Source organism: Haemorhous mexicanus, chromosome 11 (assembly GCF_027477595.1).
Source record: "Haemorhous mexicanus isolate bHaeMex1 chromosome 11, bHaeMex1.pri, whole genome shotgun sequence".
In the NCBI taxonomy this organism is placed as follows: Eukaryota; Metazoa; Chordata; class Aves; order Passeriformes; family Fringillidae; genus Haemorhous; species Haemorhous mexicanus.
The window spans coordinates 16,871,304-16,895,876 of record NC_082351.1 but is presented as its reverse complement, the minus strand read 5'-3'; the positions used below and the strand labels follow the sequence as shown (position 1 = coordinate 16,895,876).

Sequence of the window (24,573 nt, the reverse complement as noted above, 5' to 3'; positions counted from 1 at the left end):
GTCCATTCTTCCTGAGTAAGACAACACCTGGACCCAAGTGGAGCCTTTTGGAAACTCGTGTCTGGTTATAATAATAAACACTGATAGCTGCCATCAAGGCTACTGGAGGCATTTCAGACAATTCATTATTTGCCTCCTCTTCCAGTTTAGGATGCTCCTTTCTATCCCTTGGCATTTCCCCTCCCCATTACCTTTTCCTCCAGATACAAACCTTAAGTGGCAGCAGTTGCTAAGGCTACAAGAGGCTGCAGTAAATCTGAGTGTGTACATGGGGAGGGCTGGATAAAGGAAAAGGATGAGAGCAGGAAATTGCTTGTTTCGAGCCATCAGAGAGAGGAGAGGATGCAGGGCTAGACAAGGGGCAAATCTACACCTACTTTCACATAAGAACAACAGCCTGTAACTTTTAACTCCAGTGTGTTTACATGGGCAGGTGTTTGCATATCTGTGCCCATTTGTTCAGGAAACCAACACTATCAGCAGAAAAGAATAATGGGCCTTTTTTCCTAATAGAAGCAGTCCATAGTGAAAGCACAACTGGGATTTGTCATGGCATAAATGATTATTAAAATCTTAATAACTGAAACACTAATTTTAGAATAATTATTGCATTTCTGCAGCACCAGTTGAGAAAAACAAATCACAACCTTGATTCAGTTCTAAAAGATTTTGGGGAGCCATATCTTTTCTGTGAAATACCAGAGTCTGCTGTCCCTGAAACATGCCCGTGAGCAGTGAAGCACACCAATTTCTCTAGCCCCATATGTTTTTGTGGCTCTCTTTCCCTGGGGTACAATAACTGTATGAGATTGTGGTGATCAGACACACAGTTGTCACATATGGACCCAAATGCAGAAGTAAAACACTGCAAGATTAGCATCTCCCCAGAGAAGCAGCAGAGGCAGGGTCTGGAATGCAAAGACATTGTGAGGGAGAACATCCCCCTGCCCAGAATCTTTTTGCAGAGATACTGGCTGTGAGTTACTAAAGCAAACTAACAGGATGAAAAGCCCAGAGAAGCAGCACCTTATTACAGAGATGAAAGCATAAAAATATGCCAAAAGATGGTCCTGATTAGCTGGGTTAAATGCTTGTTCCATCTCTGTTGACCAAATACCAGATTAACTTCTCTATAAGAAGAGATGCCTTGTGAGATTTTGACACTCCAAACAGGTTTCCTTGGTTATTAGTTATTAAAGCTCAAGCTTTAATAACTAATAACTAGCTTCTCCCTTATGCTCCTCTAAAAGCAAGAGGGAGAACAAGTTCACATAATGGCCTGAAAGTGTGGATGCATTTCATTTTTGTGTAGAAGGTGGTGCCTCAGAGTTAATGCAGACACAGCTCAGCCACGGACAATGGGAGTGCTGGGAATTGCTCCAAGGGCACTGCCTGGCCTTTACTCCTCCATACTGGGGCTAGCACAGGCAGCATCCCCTGATCTGCGATGACAGGCAGGATCTGTGAGCTCTGGAGCAGCCAGGGCAGGGAGAGGAGGAGCCAGGATTTTGGTGAGGAACAAGCAATTGCCTCTGCAGTGGCTGCTGGAGCCACCAGGGCAGTGGCTGAAGACAGGAAAAGCTAAAGGGGAATTCTGGGGACATTCTGGGGACACCCAAGCCATGCCCTGCCTCCTGCTGAAGCTACCAGCACATTCATTGCTCCTTGTTCACTTGTCCTTCTTCCAGGTGTTGCTGTTGGCTGGAGCAGTGTGTATTCCTTCTCCATGGCCAGCCAGATTTCTATGACTTTATTTTTATACCAGCATCTAGGAGCTCTAGGCTCTCTTCCTGGGTCATTACCTGCTAAAGCATGACCAATTTGGGGGCAGAGGCTTGAAAGGGTCCTGCAGGCCTATTCACTAATGTCAGAGCAGGGCAAATCTTGCCCTTCAGGCACCCTTCATCCAGAAACAGCCTCCCACAGACAGAAGCTCTGCAGAATATGCATTTGATAACAAAGAGGCCAAGAGTCCCTGCAGCCATCCTACTTTTACACAGAGTTTCTAGCTGGTGGGAAGAACTGGAAAGATGGAATAGGAGTCAGACTAGGATCTGTAAGGGACCCCTAAAGCAGGCTGCACAGGACATGGCTTAGTCTTTACCAAATGCAACCTGGATACAGGCATTCATTCCCCATGCTCCTCCATCACGGGGGTGTCTGCAACTAACTCCTAAACAAGGATGTAAAGACAGGAAACGACCCCCTTTCACTACCTCTGTACATTCATTCCCACTTTCAATAGAAGAAAAGCTGCTTCAGATTCCCACTGAACTGTTTTGCATGTTTTTCAGGAGACACAATTAAGATTGGTTTCTGCTGGCACCAAAACCAGAGTATGTATGCAGTCAAGTGTACTAGTAACACATGGCTCTGCACTTTAAACTAGCTTCACTATTCCTTGGCAAGCATTTGTCACTGTCAGAATTGGCAATGACTCCTCAGAAAAGAGCACAGACTTCAGAACAACAGAAGTGCTGCAAATCATGACCATGTCACCAGCAGAGCAGTGGATGGGAGCCTGGACAACAGCTGTCTGCAGTCTGCACTGCTCTAGCTGGGGTCATCAGTCACTGATTTTTATGAGCAATAAAACTGACTCAAGCGTTAAGAAGAAAAAGAGGAGAGAAAACCACACGAAAAAAGCTGATCTTATGAATATGAATAAGTGACCAGCATGGAGCAGTGATATTACATTCATTGTATCAGAGAGACATCTGCATTTATTATTTTTGGCCAGAAAACGGCTTATATTGCTCTAATTTTCTACAGTTATTTTCCTTCACAGGTCTTAATACTTAATGACCAGAATTCAAAAGCCAAGTTATAAAAGAACCTAAAGAACCTGTGCCATGCTGGAGCAGTAAGGCACTGAATGCTGACCAAAATGGAGCTGCTGGAGGATGTACAAAGCAGGAATGCATAAAACCCAGGAGAATAAAGGAAAGCTGATAAAGGAGGAAAATTTCCCAACAGTAATGCTGATTTTCCAGCAGATCCCTCCTGAAGACTATTTGCCTTCTCCCCACAAAGCAGTTTCTGCCTGAAATATTCTTGAGCAGTGCTACTCTCCAGGTACCCAGATATGGTACCTGGAGAGGTCTGGATGGTAATGGGTAGTTTCAGAAGTGCATGGCATACCAAGCCCTTGGCATGTTATCCGAGACAGAGCAGGGAAAAGTAGACTGTCTCTTTCAGGGGACTTCCTCTGGGCAAGGAGAAGTGCTTTTTCACATTAGGGATCCACAAAAGTCTCCAAATGCTAATCACCTGTCCAACCACAATATTCTGTAGTATTGTAGGGAAATAAAGACAGGAAAAGGCTAAGAAATGGCAGATGGAAAGAGGAAAGAAAAGAAGGTGGACAAAACTTCAAGACAGTATTTGTGCTAAAGAACACACCACTAGTAAAACTGTCCAGTTGAAAAAGGGATCTGTAAACAAGACTAGGGATTCCTGACACAAAATGAGAACTAATTTAATATTTATGGCCTAAATTTGCCAGCTGACTACACAGCTCTCCACAAAATTAAAAATCCTCTTCTCCCAATCCTCTGAGATCCTATCCTGCACCAGGGCCCAGACATCCATTTATATCCCAAAGAGTACTGAACTCAGGTATTATGTGAGACATCATTATTTTCAGAAGGGCATTCAAATAATTAAACAGTTAAGAAATGCCAACACCCCCAGATGGGCTGCCTGCATGTCCTCCCCCTTCATCAGCTGCATGAGCAGAGAGCACCCAGGTGGCCAGTGCAGAAAGGCACTCAGAAAGCTCTTTAATTGCAAATCATGTGGTTAAGTCTTAGTTTAACTCAGCACAAACGTTTTCCACGCTTCCCTGTCCCATCACCCTGGTGTCCCTGGAGAAGAGCAAAGGCAATGGTGAAACCTTATTTGTGATGACACTTGGCCCTGTGACACTTGGTAGCTAATTACTCTCCTGGTGACCTCTGACAGGGCCAGAGGCACCAAATCTTCCACTCCTGCTTTAATCAATACCCACAACATCTGCCTTGGACACACTCAGCAATTTTACAGATGACTGAATGGGTTTACTCATCAGTATTTTCTACTGCAAGAGAACAAGCTCCTTGGTTATCTGTATCACCACTGAGAACTTCCATGTCTTCAGGCAAAAATCGGGTAGACATACCTCTGGTATGGTATCTTAAAATGGTTTAACATTAGGCACAGCTTTAAAAACCAAAGGAAAGCCTGGCCATATTAATTTTCTTCTCCCTGAGCCAAGTATTTATGTAATGCAACATTCATAACAAAGGCTAGAAAATTACAGAGGGAAACAAAGACATGCCTTTTCCAATCAAATAATACCTCAGGCACTTCCTATAAAATGTGTGCTTCCAATGCCCAAAACATCATGTAATATTAAAAAGGAGCCTTAAAACTTTCTGACAAAAGAAAGCTGGATTTAAGCAAGTGAAGAGCTGTTCCATAATCACAAGAGCCACAGCAATCAATGAAGATTGCCTCTTACTAGAGAGGTGCTTTTAGTAGCACCTCCAAGATCTCAAAATTTGATATACTTCATATTATCATTTCAGGACATGAATTCCCTTTGGGATGATGAATCTTAGGAAAAGAATGAATAAAACCAGGGTCACACACTGGGACATTAAAATGCAGGTAATTTTAAATGCAAAGTGTAATTTCTCTGGATTGGACACAGTATTATAAGAGAACCAAAACAGAGATGATCCAACCTAGGAGAGTACAACAGAAACAGAGACAGCAGTTTCTCTTTGGAATATTCACACAAATGTCCCTAATTAGTCCCACCTAATGACTCTCAAAACAGAAGAGCTCTGCTATTGCCTTTACAAAAAATATTCTTTTCTTCCGCCAAATGGGACATCAGGACACTCAACAGACAGATATGTTAGGTATCCCAAGGCTCAGACTGGAATCTAACACAAAAGTCTTGTAAAAATTTAAGCACAGCTTGTTCCTCAGTTTTGATGTCCCTGCCCATCTTCAAGCAGAAATGCCAGTTTGTTAAATGTAATGAAATACTCAGTGGGAAGCTTCATCTTTCTCAACACATGTGTCTATGTGCACCTGGACTAAAATTGCATGGGAGAGCTAGGAAAAATTCCCAACACTGCTGGACATAATTCATATTTAGCTTATCTGGGACCGAGATAAATATTAAAAGAATGATTATTTCCTTTTTCTCTTAATCACGGAGTATTTGGAGGGTGGGCTTTTTTCACTGGCCACTTCAACAAGAAACAGCTACTTTAAAAATTTCATGGTCTCTCTGTTAACTCTGTTTAAAACACAATTAGGAATGGCATTACACCTTTGGAAGCACAGCACAAAGGAAAAGAAAAGAGCAGCTGGCACCAAGAGCAGAGCAGCAAATCATTTAGTACCTGGTAGATAATAGGAACACTGAAAATACACTGCCTAGTGCTGGTGCTCTAACAGGGCTACGTCCATCACCTCATCACACTAATACAGACAGACTGGGTGGCAGCCAGCTGGTCCTTCCTCCCCACCCATCTCGCTGAAAGCAAAGGTTTGTAAGCCTCCCAATAATAAACCTGGACAGAAATCTTGAGGATCATTAATCTCACTATCAATCAACCCATTTGGAGATTTGCTTCTTGCAGTCGCTGATGCTAATCAGGGCCTGAGTGGAGAGCTCTGGGGAAGCCTGGAGTGTGCATCTGAGGAATTGCTTTAATGAGTTTCTTGCATTCAAAGGTTAACAAATGTGACAAGGAAACACAAATATGGGGCAATACACTGCCAACCACGGAACCAGACCACTGAGAGTTAGCATGCTGTGTATTGTGCTGCAGCATGAGGAATTCATCCCTACCTCACTCTGGAGAGACACCCCAGTGAGACCCAGGGACCTCTCCCTGATGCCAGGGAGCCATGCAGGTACTGAGAGCTTCCACTGCTCCAGCCCTCCTTGTGTGCTGGGCTTCCCACCTTGGGCACAGCTCTGCACTAACAGACTGTGCTGCACAGTAGCATTTGCTGGTTTCTGGTTAAAGCAGGCAGCCAGCATGGTATGAACATCCCCACTGGCTCCCTTCACCACAGACCCACATCAATTAACATATCACAATGAAAAGTCCCCACATCAGCAGGACTCTCCCAGTAACATCTGTCTTAAACCACTATATTTTCTGTGAGAATGTTGCTACAAAATAAATAGCATCAACGACAACATAAACAAATGCCAAGATAAATGCCAAAAAGGATTCAAAGTATGAGGCATGTCAGAAAAGCTACCACAATGTCTATTAACAGGCTTCAAATTACATAGAAGAGCCAAGAATTAAAAAAAGAAATAATAAAATAACAGACATAGAAGAGATTTTCCATTTAAAAAAATAAGTTGAAATTATTTCGAAAATTAGAAACAGAAAACTAGAAACGGGTTTCGTCTGCATGACAACACTAAGCACACACTTATGCAAATAAAACATTGCTCTCCTGTTGTCTTGATCACTGTGTAGAAAGAGCTACTATCCACAGGAGCAGAACACTTTGATTCAGGACAAAAGTTCATTGAAGATAAGCAAAACAGAGAAATTCACTCAACCTGTGTTAATTATTAGAGCCCTTAACACCAGATACAGTTTAATATATTTTCTATTTATGGACTGTTCTCTTTACTTGCACTACATCTAAACCTTACACTTATCTTTTATTAAGTGCTTGATAACCTTTCAGTGTTGATAAATGTGGGACTGGGGAAAAGGAAATGTGCCTGGATGCACGAGGCACTTGCTCAGAAGCAGATATGTAATTAAACACAAGCTCTTGGCTCTGCATTTCCCTTTCTTGAAGCTCATGAAGGGCTGTGGCTGCTCTGGCAGATACAATGTCCTGGAGGAACATAGTAGATGTCTGCTCCCAGGTGAGCTGTTCAGCTCTGGCACCTCTAGCAATCCACATCATTTTCCTCCTGCTGTATTCATGCATTTCATTTCCATGTTCTGATGTGATCTCTGGTGGTGCTTTGGCTGCCATCTGACTGTGAGCTTGAGAGAAGAAAAGACAGGAGCCATCACCATGGCCAGCCAGACACATCCAGGTGTGCAGCCAAAGGAGATTCCAGCGGGGACTGAAGTCCTGCTGTTTAGACCCACCCCAAATATTTTTATCTCTGCTCATATCTGGGAAATGTAGTAACAAGTTCCTGCTTTATTCTAGTGCTTTAATTCAAGGACTTTTGTGAGCTAAAAACGTTGAAAATGCAGACTAAACAGCAGAGTATTTTGCCACTATTTCTGGTAGTTTTGTCCCAGACATTTGGTTTCAGATCTGTGATTTCCTGTCGAGAACACACAAGTGTGAAATACTTGTTGATCCGTTTATTCATTTGCCTCCTGGCTGATCACAGCCATTTTGACAGAATGGATAAATTGACTTGCTCCTTGTTTTTTTTTTTTTTTTCCCACATGCTTCTCTATCAGCCTGGAAGCACTGCCCTGGCTATCACTCCTACACCCTCACTTTACATTCTGCACCCTCCTTTTAGAGGCTTGCTAAGCCAATTTCACACAATACCCAGGTTGCCTGAAATGCCACAAACAAACTCTTGCTATAGCAGCTTCTGCAACTCCATCTGCCAGATGAAAACAATACATAATATTTAGAGAAATTATTTTTGAACAATTCAAACTCAGTGAATACTTTGCATCACTCTTTATAACACAAGATATATCTGATGATTGCACTTGGTTTCTTGAGGCAGGACTTAGCCATTTATCTACAGCACATCTCAGCAAACCTTCTATTTTTCCAAATCATGAATAAACACTGCAATTTGGAAAGGGGACAACTCTTGATCATCCTCATTGAGGAAATGGCAAAGGTAACAGCTTGAAGTGATCAGGCAAAAGCTTGTTATATCAGCAGAAGATTTTCAGTGCAAAGTAATTTCAGCAGGCTAAAAAATGAGTCATTTTTCTCCTGCAGATATGTAGCAGGACTGTGCATTAATTGATGTGTCCTTTATTGCAAAACACAGTGTCTCCCTCTGGAGAAGGAGGTCTGGAGCAATGGGATGCAGCATTGTCAGGAAAAAGCTGAATAATAAGCAAACTTAGCACCACATAGTAGCTAAATGTTGATTCATGGATATTATGAGACATTCAAGAGGACAGGTTCCAAGTTCCAAATTATGCTCCACTCTTGTGATTGCCCCTATGTGATTATAGCAAGTTTGCATAGAATTTGCTGCTCCCTCTTCTAATTGGATTCCTGCAAAGGGACTTTTGCTGTGCCACTAGCTTGTCACTTTATATCCTGCTTTAACTCCAAACCACTCAATTAATATTAAATTCCAGTTATTATAAAAACATTTGTTTCTACCCACACAATACAATCAGCAGCCATCTCATTAATATTAATTTCCCAAAATGACCCACTGATGTTAAGATCTCAGATACAGCTAGTAACTTTAAAAGGAGAAATATGTGAAGCCAAGAAGGTCAAGAACATGAGTTGTAACAGAAAGCATTCAACCCATATGTATTCAACTCATTCTTTGCAGAAAGCTCAGCAAATACAACAAGAATGCTGGAGAGCAATGACAATGTCAATGTTAATCCAGTCACCAGAACAAAATAGAGTGAGGTTGCCAATACACCTCTCTCTGGGATGGGAAGTTGTTGTACTTGGCACACCAAGGAAAAAAACTCTGGAAAGAAGATGGAAGGAGAATGCTTATCCCCTGCCTCATTTCCCCAAAGAGGTGAGCTGTCTACTTTCCACGTTTACAAAACACAAACAAAACCCAAACCACGATGTTGAGAACTGTGGATAACCTTAAATCGTGGGCTAAGGTTAAAGTTCCTTTTCTTCAGAATCCTCTTCTGTGCTCATCACACAGGAAATTAGTACAGCCTGTCCCAGCTTTACAGTGCAGAAGCCTCACTGGACTCAACACTCACTGCCCAGGGAGTGAAAGAGAAGAGGGCTGCAGGTGGGTTTAAGTGTTTCAAAAATGCTGGTGTAAATCTCAGGGATTCCCCAGCACAGTTTCAGCACAAGGAAGCACTGGTAAGGAAAGGGAGGATCCAAGTGCAAGCTCAGACTCTAGAGCCAGCACTGCAACTCACTAACACACAGATTTTTCATTGCCCATGGGCCCAGCTGCAGCTTGGTGAAATGGGATTTTTTCTCCTGTGCTCAGCCATGCCCCGATGTTTCCTCATGCAGAAAGATCCTGAGAGTGAGATTACACAGCCAGACACAGGGAGATGAAGCAGCAGCTGAGAATGTGCATCTAATGCAGTGATCTCTTCTGCTCTCTTATTCTCTGTACTTTGAATAAAACCAAGCTGCAGGGACAACAGGTCTCTTTCTAGTAGTCTCCACCTGATCCTTTAAGCTATACAACAGGGGACTTGTTCTCTGTAGCTCTGTGGCTAACAAAACCACACGTTGAACTCTCACCTTCTGCTATCACAAAGACCTCAACTAATTCCCTGCAGCACATCAGCACTGCCTTTGAAAAGGTCCAGGCTCTGCAAAAAAACAGATGGAAACTATACTTATGGGCTTTTAAAGATGTCAAGGATTTCCTCACAGAGATGTCAATATAAATATTTCTTCATCCCATCAACTTTTTTATTAATCAGATCACACATGGCAACTCCCTGCGTGGCACCACTAAGGGCTCACCCCATCAGCATAAAACCTTCCAAAATGATCACCTTGGGTTTGCCACTGGGATAACAATGCTTTTACACCCAAAATTAAAGAGATGAATTGACAGGGCCTTGGCAAATCAATATGTAACAGCAGACACCTAACTCCAATACTATTTCAGTGGCCCTTTTCTTCCCACAGATTCTTCCCATGTTCACAATAGGGTATGGCTCAGTAGCCAGAGAAAGGAGAAAGGACTCCTGTTGTACTGCTGTCATCTTTGTGCTTTGCTTTCAGGGCTCTCTTCTTCCAGATTTTGAAGTACAAGCATATTTTGGAAGCACAGCAAAGCCCCAGCCACAGGCTCTGGCTCTGACAGCCAAATACACTTCAGACAGTATAGAGCCCATCTAGGTCAGGTCCCCCCCATCCTGGTCTCTACCATCACATTATCTGGAACAGAAAATTCCTCACCACCCATCTTCTTGAAGCTGTTTGTGTGAGGACCTAAGTCAAATTATTCCCTCAAAGAACTAAACTGGCATTTTTACCATTGAGCCTGTGGAGCAGTTATGAAGTGCCCAACCATTTCTGAAGAGCCATTGGGGACCTGGTGCCAGCTCCTTATCCACAGATGACAATTATTGCCATAAGCAGAAGAAAAAGGCTTCTGCCCTCCTGACTGCAGCCAAGTGCTTCACAGGAGTTGGCTTTGCAGTGATAAATGTCACGTTTACAATGGGTTTTGCAACATTAAAGTCCATAATTTGCTTTCCAGGGACCTGTGCTTGATTATCAGGAGAGTCAGAAGCATCCACTGAAGTCTAATGAATAGAATTAACACATCATTTAAACAGGGAGTAATATGTATGCAAATGAGAAAAAGTTAAAAATAAGAGTTCAAGCCATAATTTCAGAAAACATAGACTGCATCCTTATGAAATATGGATGTTTCAATTCACCTCATATCTTTACATCTATGTTAACTGCTTTGCATGTGAACAATAGGGTGCATCAAGCCCATTTTGATTTTTATATTTGAACTTGGACTTATAAAATGAATTATATTGAAACATGAATAATATATATGCTAATTAAAGACTACATTTAATGATATAAATAAAGACAAAGACCAACACAGGCTAATTTCCATTTGCAAATTTCCTAATTACTATATTTTCCTTTAGAAAGCAGAAACTTTATTTCCATAGTCTCAGGAAAAAGAAGACAATCCTTTCTTTGCTCAAATTATTTAAAAAATCCTTTCATCTCTTTTATTCTTTAGGACTGATCTCCACAGAGATACAATTGCTTTGCCTAGAAAGCTTCAGTATTAAATAGTACCCAAGTCAAACTATGGTGATTTGTGCATGCAAATGGTGTGCTTTAATTATTACATATTATTCTTTTTACTCTAATAAGGAATTACTGCTCATAAATATAAAGTTGAAAAACCACCCCATACCATAAACACGTTCAGAATAACTGTGGTAGATGTAAGCCTAGTAAATGACCTTGGTGCTTGAAAAGCTGTTCATCATTCTCTCCCTTCCCCTCCAGGTCCCAATAGAACAAGGACACAGGACAATTGTACAGTTGTAGGGAGACAAGGTATTAGCAGAAAACATGGCTTCTGTCACACAAGACCTACAGAAAAGCCTGCTGAAAAATAAACAGGTTGCAGGAAAAGCACCTTTAAATTAGAAAGCTTGTTTCTTAAAGTGAGGAAAGTGATGAAAACCAGTTAATTCATATGAGTATGAAACCTGCAATGATATCTAGGCCAGCAGAATATTTTTTTGTAGTTGTCTAAATGTTGGTTCTGTGGATAAAGTCCAGATTCAGCCTTAACTGACTAAACCAGCATTTGCAGTTTGCTCTTCTGAGCCTGCAAAGCAAACCCATTTACCCCCTGATTGAAACAGCACACTTGAATGCTTCAAAAATAAGGAGCTGTATAAACAGGCAGAAACTTACCATTTTGGTACATTTATGTCCCAAGCTTTTATTAAAAAGCAAAGCAAAACCCAACAAAATAAACTGAAATAACAAGGCAGGTGTGAGCACTGGCTCTTCCCAGCTTTCACTTCATGTCTGCAACACCAGTCACTGTTGCAGATGAACACTGAAAGATAGGAAACTTTTAAGACTCTGGAGAGTAAATGATCATCATTTTTAATGATGATGTGGTTCCTACAAAATGTGAGGAATTTTACCAGCACACACTGGAAACCTTCAGATGGTGGTTAAAAAATGGATGTGGAGAGTGAATCACTGTGCAGAAACATAAAACAATTTGATCAGAAACATAAAACAATTTTGAACTTTCAGGGAACAGAACATTTCTCATTAATAAGAACTGTCTTTATTTTACTTTTTTAAAAATATTAACAATATTTTTGCAATTCATATTTGGCTTATTTCTGCTACTTTATAAATTTGTAGGAGAGTTCAAAAATGTTTTGCTCTTTCTTGGAAAAGACAGGGTTTCCAAAATATGAAACAAGCCACCAATCAAGACCCAGGCACGCTGCCTACGCCTGTTTCAGCTCAAAACTTGGAACTCAAATGGATTTTAACCTGTAAGTCAATAGAGTAAAACTCATGCTGTTTATAGCAATAGAGGAACTGTTTTCTTTTAAACCAACCAACTCAGCATTCTACAATAAACTGAATGAATTCCTGCACTTGCAACATTTGTAATAGCAGCACAACGTGCTGTGCATTCCAAAGTCTTGTTTTTCCCCAAACTGCACAGGTTTTAAGAACAGTAAAATGAAGTTCACCCCTGCTTGTTATTGCTATACTAGTTTGCTGGTTCCCAGTATTTATCCAAGCAGCTCAGGTTGCCAAATTGATTTAATATTCTTACCCTATAATTTTACACTCAGACTACATCCTGCTGTGAAATAACTGGTGCTAATGTTAGTCCAAATGCTGCCATGGGACTGAGGACAGGAGAGGGCCTTTCAATAGCTATATTTTATGGTTACAAGGAGAGGGAAAAAATATAATTTATCTGGTTGCTGTGGTTAATTCACAGTTTCACAGCAGAGGTCTACTGTTCCCTCAGGGTACATCTAGCTGTATTATAGGATATTTCATTCACAGTTTGTCTGAGACATTGCTCTAGCTCTGAACCTACCAGTTTATGAGAGTGAATCTACTCCAGAGATACCTGCATACACTTTAACACATATTCTTACATACTAAAAATATTATAGAAAAGAAATTAACTAGCAACAGATCAACTGACAATGAGGATACAAATAGTTTCTTTGAGCTGGGAAGGGGAATATAAAAAGAGTGCATCAATTTCTTAATAGAGCCTTCTTTCATAAAGTGATATAATTTCACAAAAATTGTGAAATTTTTTTCTCTTTTAAAGTATCTTACAGCCTTAAAAGTCAAGAGTTCACAAATTTTACAGGTGTATAAGAGTTTTCTCTACAGTAACTTACAACAGACCCAGCAGATGAGTAGGAGATGCCAGTGGTACCTGGCATCCACTGCCACTGCAGCTATGAGAAAACCCACACTCCTCATGGCATATTATTTCTGAGCACTTAAAAACCTGTTCTTAATGGAGATTAATAGGAACATATTGATATTTAAAAAAATATTTGTTCAAACTTATGCATTGCAAACTGTTAAACCAGTAACTGTGCAGATAAAATCTTGCTCTTTTTTTTTTCCCAGATCTCACCGTTACAACAGCACTGGGGAAAGTATTTCCAGAGGAAAAAAAAAGTCTGCAATTAATCCATTTAATTAGTTCCACAGAGACAAAACATAAGATTGATTGCAGCTGTGCAGATCCCTCCTTGCCTGACCTCAGCTGCCCTTGCCCCTTCTCCTTTGCTCTCTGTGCAGAAGAAAGTATTTTTGGAAATGTTGGGGAAATTCTGCTACACCTCTAAACAAAGCACTGAGAAAACGTGTCAACAGCAGTTTTCCAACTTGCTGCCAAGACTTTTGTATAAGTTTCACCCCCTTAGGATGGCCTGTGGGCATACTACAGCATGAATGTCTCAGCTCTTATGGGACACATCATATAGCAAATTAAAAATAAAAAATTACACTTTTGTGTTTAAGAGTTTTCAAGGTCACCAACATGGTATTTTGAATTCTAGTCTTCCACACCCAGAGCACATATTGTCCTGTTTTGTGACTCATGACTGCATGCTTGACATTATCTTTCAAAATAAAGGTGATGCATATCTAGACTCCCACTGAGTTCAGTGGCCACATCCATAAAAGTGCCTGCAGGAAGGTATTCATGCAACTGACCCATAAGCTTCAGTTGAAGAGTGACAGGCAGACTCCTAGCATGTGATTTACAGGGCAATTTATCACACTGTACCATCCCTCCTCTTGTCTCACACTTCCACGTGTGCTTTAAAGCTGGCACTGCAGGACTGTGGAGAACAGGCCTGGAAGCTCCTGTGAGGGATCAGACTCCTGGTGCATCCTCACTGGAGCTGCTTAACCTTGTCTGAAACCTAGAAATGATGGAAATTCTGTAGACCACCACTTTATTGCCTTTCCTATCATTTCCTGTTTCTAATGTCCAACAGAAACTTCCCTCTTGCTGTAATTTAAGCCAAAGGCCCCTGACATCTGCAGCACAATGGGGGCAGAGGATGATGGATTCCTTATAGACCCCTTCCATGTACTCAAGCACTTGCTTCCCCTGTCTGCTAACAGCCCTGCCTGCCCCACCTGATGCAACAATCTTCCTTGCTGAAAAGGTGAATCACATAAAAAAACCCAGAGTCCTCTGTTATTTACACCTGGAGATACAGCAGCCTGCTATAAAACTGTATTTGCCTTTTATTTATAGGACAGCTGAGAGGAGAACACTGATTCATGAAATTCAGACAAAGGCTGGCCATATGGGACCCAGGAAGAAGCTGGCTTCAAGTATCTGGCAAGAAGGAATTTGATATTGCAATTACATACGCCTGAGAACCTATTTAAGATGATACAGGCTCCTCAGTCATGTGGACTCAAATTTACAATGTCAAAGTCTGCTGTAGCTGGCAGAAGTTATTCAGGAATCACTCTGTTAACACCAGTGGGATGGCTCAGGTCTGAAGCAAAATCTAGACAGTCCTATCTCCTTGAAATGGGGCATTCCTGGGTTGGAATGTGCTTACTGATTTTGATCCTGATGCTCTATAATTAGAATTAAAAGTACTGTTTTCTGAGCTTTGCCAATATCCTGATAGTTCTGGAAATCACCACCCATCTCCATTTCAGCTTAGCAAAAACCTGTTTCATTTCTCAAGACAAAATAGGTTGGTTTCTAAAGTGGCAGGTCACTATTGGCCTCACCAGAAAGGAAATGGGATCTTGTAAGAATTCTGTTTTGTGACAAAAAAATTAAACCTAGTGTTAATTAAAAAAGAGTAAAAGTAACAGGCAGATAATGAGAGAACATGCCCCTTTCCACAGTCAAGCTCTTAACAGATCATCCAGCATGCTTAAAAAGCAACTTTCCATCTGCAAATCTGTCTCTCTCTCTTTTTTGTCTAATGAGCCTGAGTTAGTCTGTTCAAAAGCCCAAATGGGCATCTGGGGCCAATTCAGCAGCAGGGGATCCGTTACCATAACAACTGACAATTCCCCTGATTTCTGAAAGGCCCTAAAGTAGCCTTTTGGGAAATGGTCATGGAACAAGAAGTTGTTGAGGGATGGTTGCAGGTGCAGGTCCTGGGCTCCTCTGCCTCAGCCTTTCCCACATGGAGCCAGCCCTGTGTCCCACCAGCCTGGGGACCAGCTGGGCTCAGCTCCCCTGTAGGAGGGGACAATAAAACCCCTGAGCCAACACCGTGCAGGGCAGCAGTGACACACTCCAGTTTGGTCTTGGGCTCTACCTGAGGCTCTTGCCCCAGGCTCTCTCCTGATGGATGAAACAGCACAGATGCTGCCAGAGAAGTTTTCATATTGATTTTCCTCATAAAGGAAGAGTGATGAGTACAGAAAGTATGGTCCCAACAGCCAGAACAAGCAACCAGTGGCTGCCCTGAGCATCCAGCTTGAAAGTGAGGGTGTGATGTCAGCAGAGAAGATGAGGTCAGGTCCCAGAGTGGGATAAGAGGGAGCTGATCACAGGCCTGCTCCCTTTTAATGAAAATGAGCAGCATTTTGAGATATTAAACACAGAAGGGTCTAAGATGCAGTATGTTTACCTCTGACACTAACAAAATCTCACACAACCTGGATCTTCTGCAATAAGAGCTGAAGTGCTTTTCCTGCATTGCCTGGATTGAGAGCAGATCAGAGGACTCCAGATCAGGCTAGGCTGCATCCCATTTACCAGGCAGTGATCTGCCCCATCCCCATCCCTCAACATATGAGACTAAATGTGGCCATTCCCAGAGGAAAACAAAGGCATGACTTGTTCAGTATGAGCAAGGGACAGCTGGGGACTAAAAAAAGAGACGGAAGCTGCAAGAAGTTTCAGGTATGCCACTCACCTCCATGTTTATCCTTGTCTCCCTGAGGGAGAAGGGAAGAAGGGAGAAGGGAAGTCTCTTGTCCTTGTGAATTCTCCTCAGTGCCTGTGGTGACACAAGCTCTGGGGCACTGCCATTGCCAAGATGAGCACAGGTGCCTGGATGGGGTCCTCAGACATGGCTGAGGACAATGTTGGGGTGAGCATCCCCATCCACCCTTCTCATTCCTGCCCTGTGCTGCTGGTACAGCTCTGTCCTGTTACTACATGAACCAGACTGGGAGCTAATCTGGTTTAAATCAGGACATGAAAACTCCTCTCATTTTTTTAGAAGTTTTTTTAATAAAAACATGGATTATTTCACAATCCAGCTCCTCACATGGTTGTACAAACATTTGCAATGGGATCACAGAGGGCAGAACAAGGGCAGGAACAGAGGACCCTGCCTGAACTGCTGCTGCTGAAATAAATACTCATGCAACTGCATCTGAGGCATTCTTAAAATTAACACCCAGGGTCTCAGAAAGTGTTACCACTCAACATCCTCCATGGGTGAGAAAATGAGAAGAATCACAAACATTTTAGAGTAAGCCGAAAGAAGCTTTTATCATTGTAAGCAAACAATTTTACAATGGTCTGTAAATTTGCAATGTTCCTTTTCCAATCAGTACAGTAGATGAACAACACATTGTGTACTCATAAAATAAAACCTAGAGATAGGTTCAAATAACAATTTCAGCACTTTTTACAACCTGGTACAGGCAGAAGTTATTTTTTTTTTCTCCCAATTAAGTTGTAACACTCTCTTAGCTAAGCAGCTGTGCAAGCTCCCCAGAATTTAACACCAAAAGGTAGCTGTCTGAGGCATGGTTATCAGACATGGTAAATATGAGGGTTCTTTATGTTGCAGCTTTTGATGCTATATGACAAGTTCGTTTACAAATACAGCTGACCAACCTTCTTCATTGCTATTTCACCAGTGTCAGAACTCAGATGCTGAAGTATTGAACACCTGAGCTTGCTCCCAGTGAGATCTTTGCCACTGAGTTCAACAGCAATACTCTCAAGCCGTAAGTGACTTGGCCTGAGGTCCCACAGAAATCAATGAGTGAGTCAGAAAAAAGAGCACATCTCCTGGTGCTCAGTGTGATTTCTCCTGCACAGAAAGGTATTGCCAGAGAAGTACAAGGCTCTGTCACAGGACTTGTCCCAGTGATTCAGTTCAATTTGACAGGATGTTTAACAAAAAACTTAAGAAAATTCTCTCTGTCTACTAAATTCTATAGGGTTTTGCCTAAGGAAAATTAAAGACATCTTTTTCCCAAGCTGTCTCCTATACACACACAGCTATAAAACAAGCAACGCAAGCTTGCTTGTTCTTTGAAAGGCGGCAGCTGTGTTGTTCCAAAACTCCCCCCAAAAGTAAGCATATTAGCACTGTATAAACAGCTTGATTTAATAAGTAATGCAGTACAATATTCCCACTTTGTCTTTGGGATCATGATGTTGATTGTGGCAATAATTCAAGGTGAATTATGGTATCTGTTCAAAAGAAAGAAAAAGAAAACTCTCCAGCTATAGTCGTGAATGAATTTCTTCCTCTTAGCTGAAAATGAGAAATGGCTATAATTTAGTTCTCATTTAAAAGTTGCTGTTGGCTAAACTCTGAAATCTTAATTGCTTCTTAATATTCTCTGCTTATTTTTTCCCTCTGAAACCACAGTCTATAGAACTGTAGTGTTTAGATTAAAAATCAGAATGAAAAACAAACAGTGGAAGGTTACCACACTCTCCTAAAATATGTTCTTTTCCCCCCAAAGGACAAAACTTGCTGTGTATCAAAATATTTCAGCTGATTTCCTGACTCTAGTCACCCTCCTGCACCTGTGTGAAGATGAAAGTGACACTGACCCTGCGTTTACCCCTACGTGTCAATACTCAGGACTAGTTCAATTTGCTACAGAATATAGTGGAAGTTCTAAAAAAGACATGTTTCAAGCCATATTACAGCTCAGCATACTATAGGAACTCATCTTGCTGCAAAAAAACTGAAGTCACACTCAATCCCTAAATAGTTTGGAGGTCACTACCAAACACACCCTGCAGTTCTCGGAGCTCGTAGCAAAGGCTGTGAGAGTAACAGTGGCAAAGACTGCAGACAATCCAAGTCAGATTTTAAACTGACCTTGAAGATCTGCAGATGGATCTCATGATACTGAGTCTGGGTATAAAATCACAGATGCAAAACAAATGCCCAGAAATGCAAAAATAAAGTGTTTGGGAAACAGCACCTCACGACGCCCACGTTTTAATGGGCTCTAGACGAGCTAGCAGTGCTCCAGTGAAAGTCCTAAAATCCCAGGGTACAGTTTTCAGAAGCACTCAGTTGTTGTCCCTACAGCACACAATTTCTGGAACCAGTATGAAAGGAAAGAAAGCAGAAAAACAAGTACCATTGTGCCACTGCAAAAGTGAATAGTGAATCCATATGGTGAGCAAAACAAGGATCTTGTCTCCTCACCTTTTCTGTCTGCTAAGACTCAAATTCTCAACTTCGTGCTAAAAGAAATCAATTTAAGCACTAGAGGTCCTGGGAGCAACAGTCCCCTTCATCATGCCCATGACAGCTCAAGGATCAGCCAGGCCAGCCTTTCCTCAAGAGGAATCAAAGATGCACAGAAGCAAACTGCAAGTGCAGCATCATTGTCCCTCCTGCCCTGGGAGCCCAACTACCAACAGCCCACAGCGGATGTCGTGGCTCGTGGTCACCCTGTGATTGTGCTCTCCTCATTTTTCTGGGATAAAAGGCAGCACAATTTTTGCAGCTTCATTATGCTGACCTAGTTTATCTTCCACTCTACCAACTTAAAATCACACAGGCCTCTTTGTGCAGCAGTGCCATTTAAAGTACTGAATCCAGGAAACTTTAGTAGAAAGGTAATTCAGAGCTCTGCTTGCCTGCAAGTTCCCATCCCTTTTCATTATTGAGATGGCCATCACACGAAAAAGATGGAAGTGACCCTTTCTCTTCAACATTAGTCATATTCTTTCACCATTTGTCCAGGATCCACATGAAAAGGAACTGAGAACAGCAAATTACCTCTGCAAATAAGCGAGTCTTCTTCAGAAGTGGCACAGATCATTTCCAAATATATTCAGTTACAAGAAGTCTCTAAAACACAGCATGGAAGCTCAACAGATGGAAAAAGGAAATCTTCATCAAACAATGACAGTCTCCTTTTCAAATAAAGGGAACAGAAAATGAAGCTTCCTTACAAGAAGTCTTCTTCACAAAACTTATTTCTTTGCTGTATCGCGGAATGAGCCACAGAGAGACCAAACAAAATAAATGCTTGGCCAAACCTACCCAAGCAACTTCTCTAACTCCTTATTTTGGATAATAGGGCACTGATGAGATGGAAACAAGCAGAAGGCTCTGCTTCATTGTTCCACTTATGTCACCACTGGTCTCAAATCATCTAATTCCACAAATGCTCAAAAAAGCAAAAACAAAAAGAAAATTTGTTTTACCCTCACAATGCATTGCCAAGAGCAACTATGTCTCTTCTGCTTCCTCTTGTTCTCTGGGTTTTGACTTAAAATGTTTTTTTCTAACACCAAAACAAAGTACTGCTGTGCAAGAAAAGACCCCTTGGTCTAGCACGCCTGGCCCCTTGAGGGTTATCCTTTCATCACAAGTGTTTCTCTGCTGTGCACTTCAATACCATGTTTCCCTTTCTGGAATATCTGTCCCAAACTTGTTTTCATGCCATTTGCTTTGATGGTATTATTCAGCAAATTATTCCATATGTTGCCCATTGCATCTTAAGCTAAGAATTTTTTCCTGAAAATGCAAATTACTGCTCCTTTCAAACTTCTGAATTAGAGTCTGCAGTGCTTAAAAATCTCTTTTTTCCCTTACTTTAAAACACTCATAGAGGTAAACATTTTTTTCCCTGAGGAAAGGCAATCACACAGCAAATGAAATGCTGTGCTGCTGCTTCAGTGACATGGTCTGCACAATGTGAAATGTTACTTGGAATGATTTGTGTTCTAGTTGCTTGTTGATTTATCCTATAACACACATGTATTTTTAATACACTCTCTGTATTTGTTAAAAATCTTCAGATCTATTTAAAGGCAGTACATATGTCCTCTCAAGTTTGTTCCTTGATTTCTTGCTTCAAATTTATCAAAAAACTTTGCTACACGATGTAATTTTTATGTCTATATTAATTTTTAATCTCCACCAACTTTAATATCTTTTCAGGGATGGTATTGTTACTCTTTGAGTAAATTAAACACAAATTTTACAATTATTTCTCTTGCTCCACTAATGAAATTGCAAAGAAATGGAAATATTTTGCAAACAGTGATAGGAACCAACATTCTTCTAGATAATAGCTGTTAGCATTGCATTTCAAAACCTTTCTGCCTTAGAAGAGCATTTTGTATCAACACTAGATAAATACTATTAATCCTTCATCCCAGTGCTTTGAGATATACCAAATCCTTCCAGAACTTGCTTGTGAATTCGACCAAGTTTAGTACTTCAAATAAAGACAATATATATTGAAAAACAGGATGATACAATGAGATCTTTAGAACCTTTCCTATTTCAGCTTTTGTGAATATACCACCGCAATTTTTATTCACCATCTTACTGCAATGATGTTAATTACTTACAAATGTTAATAGAAATTATTTTCACAAGACAATTGCCATCTACTTATTAATTCTTTCAAATGTTCTCACCCTGAACAATTGGGCCAACTTATCATCAGCAAAATGGGTGCACTGAAAAATAGCTCGGTACCTTTGAAATGGATTTTGTAAATATAATGACCAATGGGCTGGTATTTTCCACCAAAGCTACTTTATTCCAGCTAATCAGATTTTCAAATCATTCCTAAATACCTTGTATGTGGCTTATCCCTGGTTAATGTTAACTTCCAGACAAATGAGGTGCCTCTGGGTTCTGATTTTGACTTGAGCAGGTGCTGCAGGTTTTGTTTACTCTAAATCAAATGGAGGGGGATTTGTTGATGCTAAACCTGGTCTCCACCACTGAACCAATGCCCACTGGTGTGAATGACAGCATCTCTTTGTAAGAGGCACTCTTAACTTTCAAGACCTTGCAGGCTGCACTTCTGACCTCTTCACCAATGCTAGAGAGCATGCCTGTGGAATGTGAAACAAGCTTACCCCACTTTCTTGAAGTACAGTCAAAGGAAAGAAAGAACTGCATAAGATTACAGAGGGGGTTTGTGGCAAAGACACCCATGAAACCAAGGCCAGTCTAACTGGGATTTTCTACCACAACCACCTTTCCTGAAGGCCAAGACAAAGATCATTCTTATAGCTACTTCAGAGGGACTATTTGTCCCCAGTATTTGTCACCACTGCAGCTGGCTCTACCATTGGTAGAACTGTACCAAGCTCATTTTCGTGACATAAAAATCAGTATTTAAGATAGCTGAATAGTTAACCAACAAAGCTGTTCTAGCACCCAGAGAACTATCTAGTGCATCTATCACCGTAACTTCTAGTAAAATAACAAAACACAGGACCACATTAAAAACACCACCTGGAATGTGTTTCAAATCCTAATCAGTTTCCATTGGTAAGGAAACAGGCTCACCTCCAGTAGACAAGCACAGCGATGAGAAGAATGAGGCACACGAAGGTCAGTGCTGAGACCACAATGAGTGGGATGATCCATTCCATCTTACCAGGAGAAGGTCTCGTGGCCATGCTGGAGCTGTTCTTGCCAGCTGTGTGTTGAACACATAACAAAACCAATCACTGGGTGTAAAAAAGAATTACTGTATGGAAAAATGTGTAAACAAAACAAATAGCTTATCCCTTTTACATGCTATGAGTAAACAGAGCAGAGATCCTCTAACTGCAGGGTGGGACTCCATTTGTCTTCAGTCTGAGACATGAGAGCACAGAAGTATGGTGTTTATTGCCACATATGGCTAGGATTTTACTACTGCCTGTAATTACGGTCTCTTAGACACTTTTAGGACTCTTTCGTGCAAGCACCTATTATCAGATGTAGAGTATCCCACTGAGCCAATGCTGTGCTCTGTCACCAGTGTTTGCAGATAAATGTACTCTGTTTCTCAACAGTGCAGGACAGCCCTGTTTGCAAAGCTCTGTGTAATACTTAGCTTTAGAAATAAATTTCTTGGTAACCATCTTAAAATAAAAAATCCTCAACATGTTGGGTGTCATGTCACATCATTTGCAGAATTGTCACAATCTGGTGGGTTACTGCATACGAAAGCACTTTTCAGCATATGGATTGTCAAGATGGGTGGATGAATGAATGGATAGGATGTGTTGTAACTGACAGAAGAAATCATTATGCCACAGCTTTTGAACAAAATTTAAGTTCGTCAATACCCTGAGATCTGGCTGAGTTAACTCTGCTTCACTTTTTGCATGACATCTCACTAAAATTATTGTATCATATATAAGAGGAATATCTACAAGTTCTGCAAGTACTGGAGCCAGTGAGCATAGACACTGCACCAGTGTATTTCAAAAGACATCTAATTTGTGCAAATTCCTGTAGACTTGATGAATAAATTGGTTTAGACAGAATGATAAAAGAAAAATGCAGAAGCGGATTCCATATCTTATTCATGTTTCCTAACAAACAGGCCGTGGTTGATCAATACCTGTCAACAGGACATAATGGGAAAGGATTAGTACAAACAGCTTCAGATTTCAAGGAGGATTGAAACATGCACACTTGACTTCTACTTTTAAGCCTGTGTGAGTCTTTCCTTACCAACATGCTTCCTTGCCCTTATTCAGTATTGTACTATCATAGCTTCCGAAACTGCTGCAAATCCTACCAGAAGAACATAATTGCCTTTTCACCATAGGCAGGCAAAACACAGATAATTGGAAGTCACCAGATGTCACGTAATATGAAGTCATACTCTATTTTAGTAGCATTTAGATTATACTCCTCCATAGGCAGGAGTAAAATTCAACTAACGTGGAAGTAAAGGTTAATTGTAAATGCTTTTGCCTGACTGCTGAAAACAGAGCTAGGCTGCAGGCTGCTGCAAGCCCAGCAAGAAATCTTCCTAGTTTTGAGAACTAGGCTGATAGAGGTAATGCCCTTTAGCTAGCAGCCTAAATGATGTGCTAATCAGAAGGATGTTTGGGGGAAGTGAACGTGCACTTCGATTGAACATCTTTGAATTCCTTGACTAGCAAAGAATAAGGAAAAGAGCAACCCCCAAATTAGAGCAAAGGCTTATTCTCTGTATTTGCCAAACTTATGAAATGCTAAGTCTTGAGGCATCAGTTATTACCAGTGCATTTCAAATAATTTAAGAGCAGGAAAAAGAGTAAGCCTGTGAGGTGTTACTAATCAGAATAGTAAAAGGGACAAATCAAAAAACCATGTGATGTAATGAAACTTTGTAGGAGAGCCAAATAGTCCCACCACCTTATATCCATTAGGGTGTTGTTTCAGTTCTCTCCAATGACAATATTCTGTTTAGTTTCACCTCCACATCTTTCAACACAAAACCATATGTTTCTGTTTGCATGGGAAGAAAATTCAATTCCATTGTAAGCACAGCATGGGCTGGAGTCCCAATGCACACTGTTAAATTCTGCAGTGCTCATGATGCTCCTCTTAGTCAGTCTAGTGTGGAGAACACACAAATCTGCCCCTGCCAACTCTCTGTACCACAGATGTGAGGAGAAGAAAGTGCTCAGTTTGCTGAGCGCCAGAATAGCAACTGCCATTCCCTAATGCTGATGGCTGGCCCTGAAATTCCAGTTGGGAATGCTCAAGCAGTGATGTGCTTCAGAAGAAAAGACACAGTTCCTCTGCTGGCTTTGAAGAAAAAGTCTAAGGTGTTTTCCACTGTTTAAGTAACGTGTTGGGAGAGCTTAAACAAACCAGCGCCAGTAAAACTTGTACAAGAATGGCATCTGGGGCCAGAGGTAGAGCAGTGCAGCTGGAGAGCTGGTGTCTGTCTTGTGTGTCATGGCAAAATAGCCTAAGAAAAGCCAGCATGCGGGAAAAAGATGAAACGAAAACACACACACACACACACAAAGACAGATCTGGGCCCCTACAATTTCCTATTCTCCCCTATAACAAAATAGTAAGAAATAAAAAAAATAATCACCATTTCATTCTTTTCCAAAGCAAGAATGTCAAGCCCTGGTAGTGTCAACAGCATATCCTTGTAACAGTGCCCACCATAAGCTGTACTTGGCAGGGGATGGGGGAAGCTTAAAAAACGGACTAGGAAACTCCATTTTTGCTAAGAAATGTAAACAGTTTCCAGTGGCATATGCCTTCGTTGAATTAATTCAGTTTGCCTTTTACTGGCTTGGAATTCATCCCAGTAGGAAGGAATAAAAATTATTACAGCATATCTGTTTCAGGAGGTCCCACATGATACAAACCCCGGCACTACTAAATC

The 24,573-nt window shown here is 41.1% G+C and overlaps 1 protein-coding gene across 2 annotated transcripts in view; it reads right to left on the bottom strand.

The window, feature by feature from the left end:
- Positions 1-24,573, bottom strand: part of PTPRG (protein tyrosine phosphatase receptor type G) — a 387,653-nt gene that overhangs the window by 44,246 nt on the left and 318,834 nt on the right. For both annotated transcript variants that reach the window (XM_059856705.1, XM_059856706.1), the window contains one exon: positions 21,747-21,879. In XM_059856705.1, coding sequence (XP_059712688.1) covers positions 21,747-21,879 — 133 coding nt within the window. The remainder of the gene's footprint in view (positions 1-21,746; positions 21,880-24,573) is intronic.